This window comes from Adelges cooleyi, unplaced genomic scaffold (genome assembly GCF_023614345.1).
Source record: "Adelges cooleyi isolate 19-005CV unplaced genomic scaffold, UGA_ACOO_1.1 ACOO_flye_CR_arks_rails_tigmint_CR_PRNA_21, whole genome shotgun sequence".
In the NCBI taxonomy this organism is placed as follows: domain Eukaryota; kingdom Metazoa; phylum Arthropoda; class Insecta; order Hemiptera; family Adelgidae; genus Adelges; species Adelges cooleyi.
In genome coordinates, this window is record NW_026095871.1 from 6,011,430 (window position 1) to 6,026,990 (window position 15,561).

At 34.8% G+C, this 15,561-nt stretch overlaps 2 protein-coding genes across 4 annotated transcripts in view; one reads left to right on the plus strand and one right to left on the minus strand.

Moving 5' to 3' along the window:
- Window positions 1-114: 114 nt before the first annotated feature.
- Window positions 115-5,928, minus strand: LOC126834300 (uncharacterized). 3 transcript variants are annotated; one of them, XM_050566117.1, is made up of 3 exons: window positions 5,873-5,920; window positions 5,635-5,786; window positions 117-1,580 (listed from the first exon to the last, which is right to left on the minus strand). In XM_050566117.1, exon 3 carries the CDS (start codon window positions 1,555-1,557, stop codon window positions 493-495), a length of 1,065 nt encoding a protein of 354 aa, XP_050422074.1. In that variant the 5' UTR covers window positions 1,558-1,580; window positions 5,635-5,786; window positions 5,873-5,920; the 3' UTR covers window positions 117-492. The 3 variants fall into 3 exon arrangements, with proteins under 3 accessions (XP_050422072.1, XP_050422074.1, XP_050422073.1); XM_050566115.1 differs by lacking the exons at window positions 5,635-5,786; window positions 5,873-5,920 and adding an exon at window positions 2,667-4,093 and having other exon boundaries at window positions 115-1,580; XM_050566116.1 differs by having other exon boundaries at window positions 5,635-5,928.
- A 4,379-nt stretch (window positions 5,929-10,307) lies between these two features.
- The window catches only part of LOC126834650 (laminin subunit gamma-1), a 41,360-nt gene continuing 36,106 nt past the window's right edge, over window positions 10,308-15,561 (plus strand). The window contains exon 1 of the mRNA XM_050566736.1: window positions 10,308-10,825. Coding sequence (XP_050422693.1) covers window positions 10,676-10,825 — 150 coding nt within the window. The 5' untranslated portion in view covers window positions 10,308-10,675. The remainder of the gene's footprint in view (window positions 10,826-15,561) is intronic.

Genomic DNA, 15,561 nt, shown 5'->3' on the forward strand with positions numbered 1-15,561 from the left:
TAAACCGATATAATATTAAATTTAACTGAAAAACATTAAATATTAAACGAAATCCGAGCCCCGCAATAATAAAATATATGATAATTATTTTACGAAATTCATCTACGTTTAATCGATAAAAACATCCTACGAGGTAGTCTTACAATAAGCTCATATAAAATATGAAAAAAAAAATATAAATATAAATAAATGTAATAACACAATATACTATCTCGCGACGATATTATGGTTTGGCAACAATAAAATTTTGGTAAAATTTAACCGAAAATAATGACAATGTAATAAGTAATATCTATAAAATTAAAAAAACACACACACACTAATAGTAACTTAATAATAATAATTTACACGTTTTTATAGAAGACTATAAAATAATAATGATATTCTTTAAAAAATATACACATATTAAATGTACAGATGAAGACAAAATACATATTGTGTTAATATAACATTGATGTTGGTCCCAAGTCTTGCGCAAGGCCGTCCGGCCTGTCAGTGCTGTTTGCTCCGCCGGCGGTTTCGTCTGGGCAGACAAGGTTTGAAAATTTCGGTCACCAGCGTCTCGACCAGCCGGACGGTGCTCTTGAACAGCTGGTCGACGCTGGCCGTGGACTGTTGGTGATACATGGTGATGGGCGCCCGCCACGGGCTCAGCGTCAGGTGCATCAGCCTGCTGGGCGGTCGGCGAGCGAGGTCGGCGTATCCGCTCGTCAATGACGCCGAGTCCAGGCACCCGTGGTTCTTCATGCGCACCGTCGCGCAAATGTCGTCCAGCTCGTCGAGTAGCGACCGTTGCGCCGCCGTCCTCTGCGCGGCCGTCGTCCGGTGATCGGCCAGCGTGTCCAGCGCCGCCCTGATGCTCTTCTCCATCACCGACATTTGCACCACCACGTTGGTGGGATGGTAGTCGCCGGCCATGACTGTGTCGTAAATTTCCTTGAGCACGGCGCATATGCGCTTGGCGTACACGGTGCAGTACAGGTTGGCGAAGTTGGCCGCGCCGTTGATCTCCTCCAGGAAGTTTTCCACCGAGAACACCGGCCTGGTGTTGGACTGGAGCGCCATCACGGCCAGGCCTACCGCCCGGCACATGCTCTGCCGGCAGCACGGGTCCACCTGGGCGGTCAACAGCGACCCGGCCGCCGACCTCAACGTGCCGTACACGCGGCCGGCGTCCACGCGGGCGCACGGCTGTCTGTCACCGTGGCCGTCGCCGGCGGGCCGCAGGGCCGCGGACAGTTCGGTCAGCTGATCGTACACCGTCTGGCTGACGACGTGCTCGGACGCCTGGTACAGAACCAGGTGCGCGATGGCGTCCAGGTGTTCGCTGAGCCCGCCGTCCCAAGTCTCGACCACGCAGCCGCGCAGGTAATCGGTCCCGAGGCAACTGTCCAGCACGGACACCAGACGGGACGGATCCAACAAGTCGGGCAGACACCGCGGGTCCAGTAGGTCCAGCAAATCCGTCGGCTCGTTCCCCCGGCGGTCGTCGTCGAACACTTCGGCGGTACTGCTGGTCGAACAAGTGTCGTCCTTGTCGTCGTCACTGCAGTCCATCAACACCGGCACGCGGCCGATACCTATGGACAAGACAAACAAAATTGGTCATCTTCACATTATAATATGTATAGCACTATTGTCATTGCTGTAATTGAGGGGAGGGGGTGAAAGGTTACTCATGTACTACTTAATTATTCACCCCTATTTGGAACAAGTTACTAAGACACCACACCAAATAATTTCTATAATAATTGTTATACTCGATAAGTTTACTGTTGCGAAAACTGCGTATAGTTTTTTAATAAATCCTATTTTTTGAGATTTTTTTCATAGCGAAGTTACTTGAAATGAATATTAATAATTATTGTCGACGACTTGTGTACTTTAACGATGTCTCTACAACCGTAAAACGTTGAACTTAATCTTCTAGTGCATATAATTCGTTCCGTTTTTAAGATTACCGATTGACGGTCAAAAAAAATGTCGTGGCGACTCATTACCAATGTAAAAACCACTCGTAAGCACTTATCCGATTAATTTTTTAAGCAAACGTCTTGGTTAATCTCTTAAAAACGTGTTGAGCACCTCTAACTGATGCAAAATGTCAAAGTGTTAAGAAAAGATTGCGACCGGTCGATGATGACATTGAATTTGCCTAATGTAAAATAAACAACACATTATTATTATTATTATCTTATTATTAACGCGTTTTTGTAAGTCCCAACCGATGGCGCCTCAGTATAACATTATTATGTTTACTTACTATAACGCAACAGACTGTAAATCTTATTAGTAGTGTATTGGTTTTTACGACTATTGTTTTACCATAGTTATTGTTGTTTCAATATATATATATATATATATATATATATATTTTACTATTGTTTTAATAATTATTATATTCGCTCCGAAGAGACTCGAAACACGACCGGTTGTCCGAAAGAACATAATATAATATTATAGTAATAAATGTTTTACAGAATAGTCTGTTCAATTATAAAACACACGATATACACGCGAAAACACCATCGATTGCGCGTCCTATGCAATGATATAATTAAATAATTTTGAATGTGAATCAACAATGAATTATATGTGGATTATGGACAGTTCAGTCCCCCAGTTTCGAATGGAGTTAAATAAGGGTTAAAAATATCAGCACTCACCTTTTTGGCCGCTGAAAACGTCGGTTATTTTTAATGCTATCATTAAAAAAAAAAATGTTATGTTAGTTAATTAATTTATCGTAGCAATGTACGATGATCGGTTCAATTATTAGTATGAATGCTGTTGAATATCTGAACTGCATGCTCACACACACCCGTCACAAGTTAGGTTAGGTTGGTCTTATCGCCTGGATTAACGGGCTTAGGTTGTCGGTTGAAAAAATTTAAATCATAGCGCCAATGCGTTATCGGTTGATTGACATTTTAAAGTGTATTCTTACCGCGACTATAGAGAAAATTGCAGTAAACTGCATATAGCTAAATTTTACATGATAATTTCTGTTTGGTTGAGATGTTTTTTTATTAAAAATTAAATTAGAAAAAAAAATGTGTCCAATAATTTCGGATTTCGGTTAAAGTAGCAATAAGATGCTACTCTGCGGGTTATGGATGGAATTTTATACACTCATCACAACGGCTGACGGTGGGAACAATATTTTATTTACCGTGAACGTACCTACAATAAAAAAACGGTAACAATTATTATTGTTATTTTAACCGCGACGGTATTTACACAAACGGCAGATAAAAAACACAATAACTACAGTGTAAACCCCACCTTGCCTCGGACTGATATCAACCACAAGAAGACACACCGGGATGGCATGTACAGAGTGATCGTTTTATAGTGAACCACTAGATCTAGATGGGAGACCGTGGAGCGTTATCGGTTAAAGTTAATACAAGTCTATCATTAGCGGTTTTCGGTGAATTAAAAAAAAAACCGGATGACAAAATATTTTACTACCTTCACACCTAATTATAATGCTAATGATGTGTTTGTGATTATAACAACACTACCGGACGGATATCCCTAAGAGAAGAAAAACGTAGCGTTAAACAGGTTTTTCATTTTTAGTCGGTCGTTATTTTATTTTTTGTGTGTGCGTGTGTGATTATAATATGATTTTTAATGGAAATAAAAAAAATTATAATATTATCGGATGATTTTTTTTCCAACTCGTTTGGGTTTATCGCGTTGGCCGATCGACGGTCCTCCTCCCCCAAGACAAGCGGCCGTGGCATACCCTCCTTTCGCGGTCTGAGAGTTAAGAGCCGTCGATATTCAACCCTATCAAAATATTTTGTCAGGAAAAAAGATTAAAACAATATATTAAGATCACGTTGGAATTTTTTCACGGGGCTGTAGACGGGTCAGGTATATTCGAAAATATACAGTCGGATGAAGTGTTTTGTTTGGTGTAGTCAAAGGGTCTGTTTGGTGTTAACATCAAGAGTATATAGGTAACAAAATAAATATGTATTACCTATGGACAAAAGCATTGTAAAAGTAATAATAATTACTCTATTTTGTGTATTAGGGTGAATACAAAACGAATATTTGAAATATATGAGAAAGGCAAAGTAGAAAAAGACTTATATGAAAAATATGAATGCAGTGATTAGGTTTGATAGAATTAGAATTGAAAATAAAAGTTATGTATAGTTTAGTGATGAAGAAATAAACAGTAGATTATGTTAATGAAAAAAATACCTTCTGTTATCTATTAAATTATTAGAATAAAATAAAATGTTAAATGTATTTTGACTTGACGCGTTGTAGTGAAATGAAATGATTGTTTTATTTTAAACAAATATAACACTTTTGAGCTTTAAACCTATTTGTAAGCTTAACTATAATAATTGTACCCGACTCTGAAGTCAAATAATAATAATATTACTATTAAGTTTATATTATGTACTTTTAAAGCGTACAAAAAATTGTCTGTGATGAAGATTCTAAAAAAATTATCTTTTTTATTACCTATTGTGGTAATAAAGAGATAATGTAATCATGTTTTGATAATTAATACATTTTTTAACTAATTTTGTATAATCATGTCACTCGCTACCAGTCCAATATTATTTTGAAATGTTTCACTACTCTACTGTAAATTTAAGTTTTAGCCTTAAAATTTATTCCGCGTTTTATAATGATGTCTATTTTTAATAAAATGATTTTTTTATACTTTTAATTAATGTAAAAAATCGAAGTTTAATTAAAAAAAACAAAATCAGCTCAAGTTAAAAAATTTTAAATCGACAAGTCTAAAAAGTCTACAACGAAAGGGGTTTCTATTTCGACGTATAAAGTAGTAAATAAAGCTTAAACGCTTTTAAACGATAATTTTCCTAATTATCAGTTTTAAATCACCTTAGACCGACTTAAGTGCCTTACAACAACAACAACAACAAATTAGTATAATAATATTATGGATATGAAAACGATTGTGTAAAATATTAGCATGTTTAATATATTATGTACATTCGACTTTGTATCCAATTCATAATCAGCAGTAGGCATGTAAAACAGCTGTAAACCGTATCAGCTCAAAACTCATTAATTCGGTTGGACGTCAAAAGTCTAGCCAAGTCCAATTCGACAGCTTATCACAAATAAGCCGATTATCTTGTTGAAATATAATATATTATATATATGACGTACAATATTATGTTTATAAAGGGAAACACGGTCGGTGTGTTTTTTATGGTAAAATATATTGTGTGTAAAATCATAATAATATCGCCATTTATCGTGGAAAGTAAACAGTTAAATGTTTACAAATTATAATTTTTATCTCGCCATTGTCCTCGATTAAGACAATCATAGCTGATTTATTTAGTTAACCATAAAGCCCCGCATGAACCCTGCACGACACAAGTCCACACAATCCAGAGGCGTTGTAGTCCAAAAAAAAAATTACAATAATGGTCTAAGACGTTTGATTTAAAACCGTTTAGTCGTTGTGGAAAACTGGGATATTTTTTTTTTGGAAAAAATCAACAACTTTTGTGTGCGTTTTATGGGTTTCAGGACAGTTTCTACTTAGGCAAATCGGTCGGTCGTTTTCGGCACACCTCGTGTGTGTATGTATACAAATAGAATAATAAAAAAAAAGGCACTCACTTGTCGCTTGGCCAAAGCGTTTTTTTTAATCCATCCCGACACCCGTGCGATCGTCTTTGGGTAGATTATTTAAAAATAATAACAATCAAGTCTAAGTACTGCACGCGCGTGACGGCTACACGACACTACTGCCGAGCTCGGCTTACCTACAGCTGCGGGTGTGTACACGGTGGTTATTAAAATAATATATTAATATTATGTGTATCAACAGCTGCTGTCGTTTGTGTGTGTGTGTTACCTGTAGAAAATACCGTCGTGGACTGATAACGATGAGCGCACAATATGCACACAACAGCCAACAATATATACTAATAATTAAAGCCGGGGTAAAGGTTTGTCGGGTGACCACCGAGAGAGCAAGTGGGAGAAAGACACTATCAGCTGCTGTGATATTACATGATATACAGGGTTATCCAAATTCCAATCATCTCTCCTTTGCGTTCTCATTATATTGTTTTAGCTAAAACCGAAAAAAAATGGTTTCGAATCAAATCCGGCGCCCGAAAGTGAAAATTAAGAGGGGGGAGGGGGTGCCTTAGTTTTATTAGAAATCAATAAAATCCTATTATTAAAGTGCGTTCTCAAAAACACTATTATCGAGAACAAAATATTGTGTAAGTATTATATTTATATATTTTTACACTAATCGACTAATTGACCGCAATATTGAACACAACATGTTGCCATTCGACTTTTAACAATATTAGTATTTTAAAATACAACTTTTATTTTTACTAAACATTAAACATATTTTTATATCGTTATAATACATGAAAAGTATCTCGTTTGAAACTTTTTTTTTTTGCTTATATAATTATTTTATGAAAAAATAAATGCTGTACAGTGATATTTAGATAACCCTGTATGTATATCATAACTGACTGATATATTATTATATGTTTATTGTGTACCCACTGTTGATGGTTGGGCGCGCATTGTTTTCTGATGTGATAACATATTTTTCAACAATGTTTAGTTAATAGTACAGCATGGCTGTTGTGTTAACTGTTCAGAGCAATGTACAACAATTACTAAATAGTTAAGTTAAGTCAATTGTCGAATAAAAATGGACAGCCAATAGGAACATTTCGGTTTTGATACAAAAAATTTCGTCAGCCTTAAACAATCATCACATCATAAAAGTTTTTCATAGGCAAACACAACAAGTTCAATAAACCAAATAACCGTTCAGTCGCGACAAGTAGATGACGCGGTTTATGACTACTAAAAAACCTTCTGTTGTTCCAACTTCAATATTTTTAGTTAACAAATTTGACTGCAAAAACTTAATCGTCTAAACTTTTGAACAAGTTTAGAACTGTTACAATCAAAGCTTAGAACTTACACTGAGCCTAGTTTATACTATTCATTTTTCCCCTCACTTGTGTTCTAAACATAATTTCAATGCATGGACTTATGATACTAAAAAAACTTCACATATTGTTTAAATAACATATCATGGTATTATATCCATTCAACGCGAGACACTAATTTGCTCGAAAAATAAATACAAGTTTGTAGTTTATTTTTTTTGGAAACATTTTTTATTTTATTGTACAATATCATGTCATAAATAAATTACAAATTATTTATCTTTTTTACAGGTGTAAGGTGTAAGGTGTAAGGTGAAGTATTATTTTTATCTGTGTAAATTATATCTGTCTAAATTTCAAACTCTAATAACTTTAAAAGTAATTATACTCAAAACTGATTATTATCAACCAGTAAATAATGCCTGTTTTTAAAACTAATCTTGCCTAATATTTTTAAACAACATAAATTAAAATGTTTCCAAAAAAAATAAAATCTACAAAATCGTAACTGTTTCCAAAGTGTATCACCGTTTAATAGCACTTACCTGCGTTTATTTACTTTGTTTGAAAACGAATTCCTATATTATCTTAGTAGACAATTTATCAACTTATTTGAATTGACGTTGTGTGTACTTTTGGTGGAAAATGAAATCGACCAATTGTCTGGTATGGAGGAAAAGGGAAAGGTGTCACACAGAGACTATGTGCAAAATCGACGTATTTTCTTAATCCGCCGATTAACGTTAGACCCACGCGATCCATGAATGAAGGTCCTGCTGATCTCGCGCATGAATGGAACACAAACGGGCAAGGTGCTCTCTGTCATGTACATAATATGTTGTATAGTAATAATATAGTGTAGTATAACATGTTATATTGTATGTGATATACCTACCTATACCAGCAGTACGGTATTGTGCGGTCAGGTGTACGCGTAGGCCGGTGCCATTGATCACTTTATAGCTATAACAGCCAAAACCGCTTCCCTTCCACCGCTCCGGGTTTCTTGGCGAATTTCAGAAATGCTTGAAAAAAAAACACACACACGGTGCAATAATAATTTATTCATTCGCAGCATTACTTTTTGTAAAATATACACATTTTTTTTGTTTGTAGTTTTATAGCAAAAATATATATTACTGTCACGTTGCTATCGCTTCACCATAATAATAATAATGATAATGTATCACACATAGGTTTAGGCTATTAATGTAAATCAGTCATAATTACATCTGAATAAACACACACACACACACACACATGTTATGAGATTCCGCTATGTGAAATATGAAATGTAAATACGATTATTTTTGTTGTTGTTGACGAAATAACATTAAAATTTAAATATTCAAATTCAAATATTTTTATTATACACGGACTTAGTCAAACGCGTTAATGAGTTAAAAATTATAATAAAATTACATATTTTAACTAGAACTAAATTACACAAGGGCACAAGTTCATTTTTCTATATTCTCAAGATGGGAATTATTATTGCCTATTATTTTTTATGTAAATCTAAATCTAATTACAACACATTCTTAAAAAAAAAATAGCATATTAATAAATACATATTACCATTGAGTATATATTGACAATATATACTCAATGATATTACTTTATGCCTATAAAATATAATAATAATATGTATTATATTCACGGTGCACACACCTAAAGTTTTTTAATTGAAAAAAAGTAACCTTAAGGTATAAAAAGAAAGCTATCTCGGCAGTAACTATGCACGTGTACCTACATATAAATTCATAGTGGCTGTTACACTGTTATTACGGATATCCATTAAACCCTCATAATATTATTGCGTTATTACAGTACCTATGGATGGTACTTAACCCAACCTATTACTATTATTATTATTGTTATTACTGCCTTCAACAAAAGAACAGTGCTGGTCACAATTTTTTTTTTTTTTACCTCCACCCACCATACATTTTCTGACCTCGGCGGGTAATGGTTTTGCGCACGACCCTTCCAAACAATTGGTTTTAAATCTGCGTAGCACGCTTGAAAATCTTCCAAGTATACAAAGCATACATTTGGAAAGCACACCCCGTTGTTCCTAAAAAATCATCCTACCTAATCCAATCCAACCTATCCGACCACAGTTTATTTAGAAACAACTCAGCCTAAGCCTAGGGTTTTTCAACATTTTGGTTTTATTAAAATTAAAAATTAAAAACAACGGTAATCACTTGAGTACAACAATTTGCATCAGTTGAAGGCTCTGTTTTGGTTTAGGGAATAACGTTTTTTTTTCCAAAATGTCCTTAAGCACAGTCGATAAAGGTTTTTTTTTTAAGGTATTTATCCTTATAGTTACGATGTCTAGGGTTTTTTACGATGGCTGGCTCGGTTTGTTTTTTTACACATGATTTATTGAATGTTTAATGTTTCTGTGTTATTCAATAAAGTCATTAAAAAAAAAAAAATGTCCCCGAGTCCAATATTTCATAGTCTTTTTTACGACATTAGTCATGTCCGGACTAGTAGTTCTCCGGACATTTTTTCTCTTTGTACTTTTTGAATATTTGTAGTAAGACTATATTATATTATTGCAGTTTATTACTTGAATACACGTTGAAAACCCCCAAAAATATCATAAACCCTTTCCCCATGAAGGGGAGCAAACTTTTGCTTTATTTCGAGCGAGATTTTAATACCTATGGTCTGAAAATTAGATCATAAAATTAATAACTTAATTAAAAGGTACGGCTAGAGTGGGGCTATAACATTATACGGTTTTATTAAGGAAAATAAAAAATAGGAAAATTACACTGACCGTTCCGAAAATTGCTCGGCTGCCACGTATGAGTGTAACAACAGTCAACGGGTGTTTAAAAATATTTTCTTTTTTTATTGTTGATCACAATATATGGGGGCAACAAATAACCATAACCGCACCCTCTCTAATATACTTGTGGTATAATTTTAAGCACATTATTGCCTTTATATTGCACTGTGCGGTTAAGGCATGGTCGCCGATATACGGGTGTTAGTTTATAAGACTTATAGTTTATTGTGGATAGGGTTGATCATATCGAGTAAAACCACGAGTTACTCTAATCGAAATTGACCTTAACCAAATAAATAGTAACTAAATGTACAGCAGTTGCGTAGCTTTAACTAAAAATTAGTCGGCTGAACTATGTATTTTTTTTTTTGTGTATAGATAGGCACGGGGTGGTGTAGTAATAGGTATTTTCGTGACGACCATAGGGTCTGGCTGATGTAGAGGAGCGCCGCAACAGCACCGTGGTGTTACACCGACAGCATCCCGTATAGTGGTGGTGTTATCCTATAGACTATAGACGGGAACGTGGTGCTCGCATAGTGCTCGTTCGACGGTCCGTTGGTGCAGTTCACGTGTCGTTGCCTCCGTCTCTTCTCCCGTCCGTCCGGTCGCCGTCGCCGCAGTCTTCCTTCCACACATTTGGCGGCCACATGCGCCGCGGTTGCCCGGTACGCGAGACCCTCGAAAACACCGTCGCCTTATACTGTTATAATTATTATATTTATCTATCTTCTCTCAGTTGTGTGTGTGTCCTTACGACTGAGAAAAATAATATTTTTTTTTCGTCGGTCGGTGCGCGACCAACGACGAAACGAAACGATGCGGTTTTCGCGGTGACCGTGTAGTGTGTGTGTAAAAAGTTTTGGGTGTTTTAATTAAGTAATTTTTTTTTAATCTGTTTTTACCGCACCCCGTCGAGATGAAGACGTACCGTGGATCGCCGCTTCTGCTGCCCGTGCTTTTGCTACTGTCGGCCGCGGTCGCCGAGCCCGAAATTCCGCCGGCAAAGGCCGAACCCATCGACAACACCGGCCGCAATCACTGCTACGACGAGCGCAACAACCCACAGGTAACTACCGGGGCCTTTGGTTTTCCCCTCCCCCCCTTTGGGGGCAAGTTTGGAAAATTTGGTAGGGTGCATTTTCTTCTTTTATTTTTTTTTCTAAAATCTGGAATCCATAACGACTACCCTGTACATTGTGTTGTACGTACTACCATATTAAAATAAATACCCCTATTGGATTCAACCGTCGCGTGTGTGTAGGTATATAATTTCATGAAAGATGTACGTTGTAGATTAAGGATGAAAAAAAAAACCTTCTTCAAAAAAAAAATAAATTACCAAAACTAGCGAGCTCTCGCTGTGCTGCACAAAATATTAACTACTTTTTTTCAGTAAAACACAAAACACGAATATTATGTTTCGTTTAATTGTAAATCTAACGCTGCCCAAGTTTAATTTTACGTTATAGATTATTGTGTTACAAGTAAAAGTTAATAAATGCAAATTCATTAGAAAAAAGTCTTAATTTTTAAGTCTCAACTTCAAAATTAAAGTTATTTAATAGGAAAATTAATTTAGAACATAAAAGATTACCTCCATAATATTATGTATAAATAAATTATGGTGAAAAAATTATTATAAACATTATAGATACTTATTTAAGCCGCTCTCACCAGTTTTGCTTTATTTATGTAGTATTAAATCATATTATTGTTAAACTGTAAACTATACTAAACGGCCAATAAACGTATTACCTAATGCTTTTTGAGCCCAGCTCCGATTTTATTAACATTTTATATAAACTCGGGTTAAACAAATTGTAAATTTAAATTAATTAATTTGCCTATATGTGGTAACTCTACTTAAAATTTACCGGTAGTCTGACAGCTTATATTTAGTTAAACTATACTTAAGTTGTAAATGTAGTCGATGCAATATCCGAGTATTTCACTCGGCTTAGAATTAATAGATATAAGTAAAATGTCTGATCCGTACATTTTGTAAAACATGTTCTTGCTGTTGTCGTTCGGTGTTTAGTCTAGTATTGTATTTTGTACATTAATCGAAGAATGCCCCACTTGCCCCTATTGGTCCTAAAAACCGATTGAGCCGTTTTGGTATGCTGTCTATAGGAAGTGTTCGCATGGACGATAAACGTTTCTATGGGTTTATTCTTTTTGGAAAAAAAAAATCTTTTGTACAGAGGACCTTTTCTTCTGGAGGAATTTCAAAGAGGACAAACCGTGGGCCCGGGGTGAACGGCTTGTGTATTGTCTACATAGGTTTAAAGACATTTTTTTTAGACGTGAAAATCGTCTTTATCCCTTGTAAGCAGGCCCCGGACACTGATAAAAATTAACACAGTGGAAGATACTTACGCCATCTTCTTAAGGCTACCCCTCTATAATGTTATATCTATACATTATTATTATTTGTCGTGCACAGATATAACAATATATGATACTAAATAGAAAGTGACCCTTCTGCTTTCATCTATTCTGTGCTAAAACTATTGGAATGTCTTTGAACTTGCCAGACTTGAGTATCGTTCTTAGGGGTTGATTGGAGGGGCACAAATGTCGATCAAAATTGTCCACGTTTAGTCGATACGACGTTTGTGTTATGTATACAAATTTAAACGGCCTAAAATCACTTTTTTTTTATGGAAATCGTAACCGAAAAACGGCGGCGTTTGTGTTTAATAAGACATTTTTAAGATATTATTTAAATTTATTAGGTATTATAAGTACCGGCGGCACGGGTAGGAAGTTGTGAATGACCTTATCGCGGGCGGCTCGTGTTCGACCATTGCCATAGAGTAGTCCACTCGTTATCGAACGGGGCCGTTAGCACATATTATCATACACACACACACACACGGTAATAATACTGTAACATAAAAACGATATGGGTAATATATTTTATATACTAATATATAAATTAAATACGATATTATAATATTTTCTAGGAATCCAATCGGCCGCGTACACACGCGAATCGAAATGGAGTTTTTTAAGTGCGCAAGTTGCAATAAAATCGGTTTAGCTGTCTCGTACATAGTTCGTTTACCTTCGAAAAAAAACCACACGAAGACAACGCGCTTAATTGCCACACACTTTCTTATCGAAAATCTCCATTGGCCCAATTTAAGAGATAACACTTGATAACATAATATTTTATCCGACTCTCACTTGTTTTAATAACCTCTCGACGACGGACGTTCATCGTTGACTAGGAAACATAATATTAGTGTCCATTAAATTTTGTCTAATTTATTACCCATCATTTAATGGGTCGATTTAATTTATAAAAAATAATTTTGACATTTTGTTTTAGCCTAAGGGATTTTTTAAAAGTTGTAAAATTTGGTCTTTGTTCTATCAAAACTTTTAAAATTGAAACATATTTTTTATTCAATATTAACATGCTTAAAAAACCGTAAAAGTGTCATATAGAAAACAATATTAACTTTGAGAATATTACAACACTTAAAAGTAGTTGTATCACAAAATTTTACTTTGTAAGACTTTTTAATCACAGTTGTACTAACAAAGTCGCTTCATTGATTAGGCCCTTTTTCTAGTTAAATAAAAGTATGTTTTCTTATTACAGTACTTTCCTACTGAGCCAATGTTCTAACACAATATCAAATAAATAAAAAAGAAATCTTTATAAGAAAAAATTAAATTTTGCAAAAAAAGCCGAATCGGGCCCTTGTCCTATCTAAGTGTCTCAATTGTATTGAAATTTTGAGAGGACTTTTGCCAAGTCTATCCTGTTTGCGCGAATCCTTTTAATTGTACAGTTAAGGTTAAGCTGGATAACATTTTAAAAACATGTAACTTAGGGTCGGTTTTTGAAGAATAGGTTTAACTGGCAATTTTAATTATATGTTCTATTAAATATTATAATTTAATTAATCTAAAATCAACCACAACGGTAAGGAACGTTATTTTTCCTTGAATCGACATACTGTTTATCCATACAAATGTTATTAGCATTTGACTTGTCTAACTAGTTAATTAGTAAATGTTTAACTTAATTAAATTGAACTGAAAACTGGAATTAAATCGAATTTTCAGGGTTTAGCATTTAAAACATTTGACAAATTAACTTACTATTTTTTTCCCTCCATTTAAATAAAGGTTTTTATGATTCAGGATTTTAAGACTATATATATTTTTAATGAAATTTCAACATAACATTATTTAATCTCGACGGCTAATAATTATTGCCTCGATTAGTGGTCACCCATCTGGATGCAAGCTTTGTGAATACAATTTTTTCCATTCACTTACAACTGCAGCTCTCCTCTCGGTCCCGTCCGACATGATTAAATATAGATTGTCTCAAAGATAATATTTATTAACATAAAGAACAGTAATAGGTACGTTTAGGTGTAGGTATTATCTAACATTTGTATACTTTGCGTAAGGCTGCCCACACGCTGTACTATTATTATTATTGTTATTTAAGATGCTCCGTTTTCTAAACAGGTTTAATCAGTTACTTTTCTCGGCGGCGGCGTCGGTAAACCGAAAACGAAAATGTTGACATTCGATATAGAACTTTTCCCAGTGCAATCAATGGGCCTCTGTTTATTATAATATGAATGGAATAGAGGTAGCTTGTTAATATTACTGTTGAAAATCGACTCCAAGTCAACTCGGATATTGTAATAATTTTATTCTCAGTGTGAGGATTGCTGCTGCTGTTGCTTGTCGGTTGTGTACAAAACATTTTTAACGCATGCTCTCTGATATAAACGAGGATGGTGTAAAATTAAAATACATCTAACGCTGCTGTACACATGGATTTCGTGACATCTGTTTTGGTCTGATGATCTAATTTTACATTGCAGTATGGCCGTCGCTGGTGCTAACCCTGCCGAAGGGACCCTTTTTCTTTCTGGTGTAACGTGTAGGAATGATAAAATACAAAAGCCATCTGGGCATAGTCGGTATAGTGTACTTGCCGAGCCGTATTCGGTACAACATATAATAATATTATATTGTCCTGTTTACACCACACACACGGGGTACGGTCGACGGTCGCTGGATGTGTTGGAAGAGGATGAAAAGGAAAAAGATGTATCGCATAAGAAGATAATAATATTATTATAACCGCGGTAGTCGAACCGTGAAAAGAGACTGGACGGCGGATAGTTAAAAAAAAAAAATTGTTTTAATATTAATATTGAAAACTCCATTACAAAAGATTTGATGTAATTTAAACGGACGACCGTGACAGTTTTCCGTCCAAACGATAGAGGAATCATATTTCTTTTATTTATCTACACTGGTTTACAATATCATTTTTTACTTCTCCAAAACTGCCAATATTTTGGTATTTAACAATTTTTTTTTTTATAAACATATATTTTATCGACGACAGTTTTTGACAGTTTCCTGGCTAGGTGCTCCATCATGGACGACAACAGACCGAAGGCATTCATAAAAGCCTAAAGGTTAAATATTAAAAATTCAAATTGGAAGTAAAAAATTGAAATTAGTTTCGACAAAAATTATAGGCAAGTTTAATGATTCGTTTGATTTATAATAGAAACCGTATAAACAGTTATTATTAGTGCACTAAAATTTAGTTAAACTACGTTTTTAATTTTTACATTCATTTAATATGTGTGTACGGTTAATTTATGTTTACTCATCATTATAACACATATATATGATTAATCTTTCATCTAACCAGTTAAATTGCCTTGATTGAACGCGCGTCGAAAAGAAAAATTATATATTATAACAAATAATTTTAACAGACTTGTAATCATAAATTACAAGTTA

Coding starts and splice junctions, on each gene's coding strand:
- LOC126834300 (XM_050566115.1), bottom strand. CDS start 2,709: ATGATAGCATTAAAAATAACCGACGTTTTCAGCGGCCAAAAAG. Junction 1,581..2,666: donor CGTTTTCAGCGGCCAAAAAG/GTGAGTGCTGAT, acceptor TCTTGTCCATAG/GTATCGGCCGCGTGCCGGTG.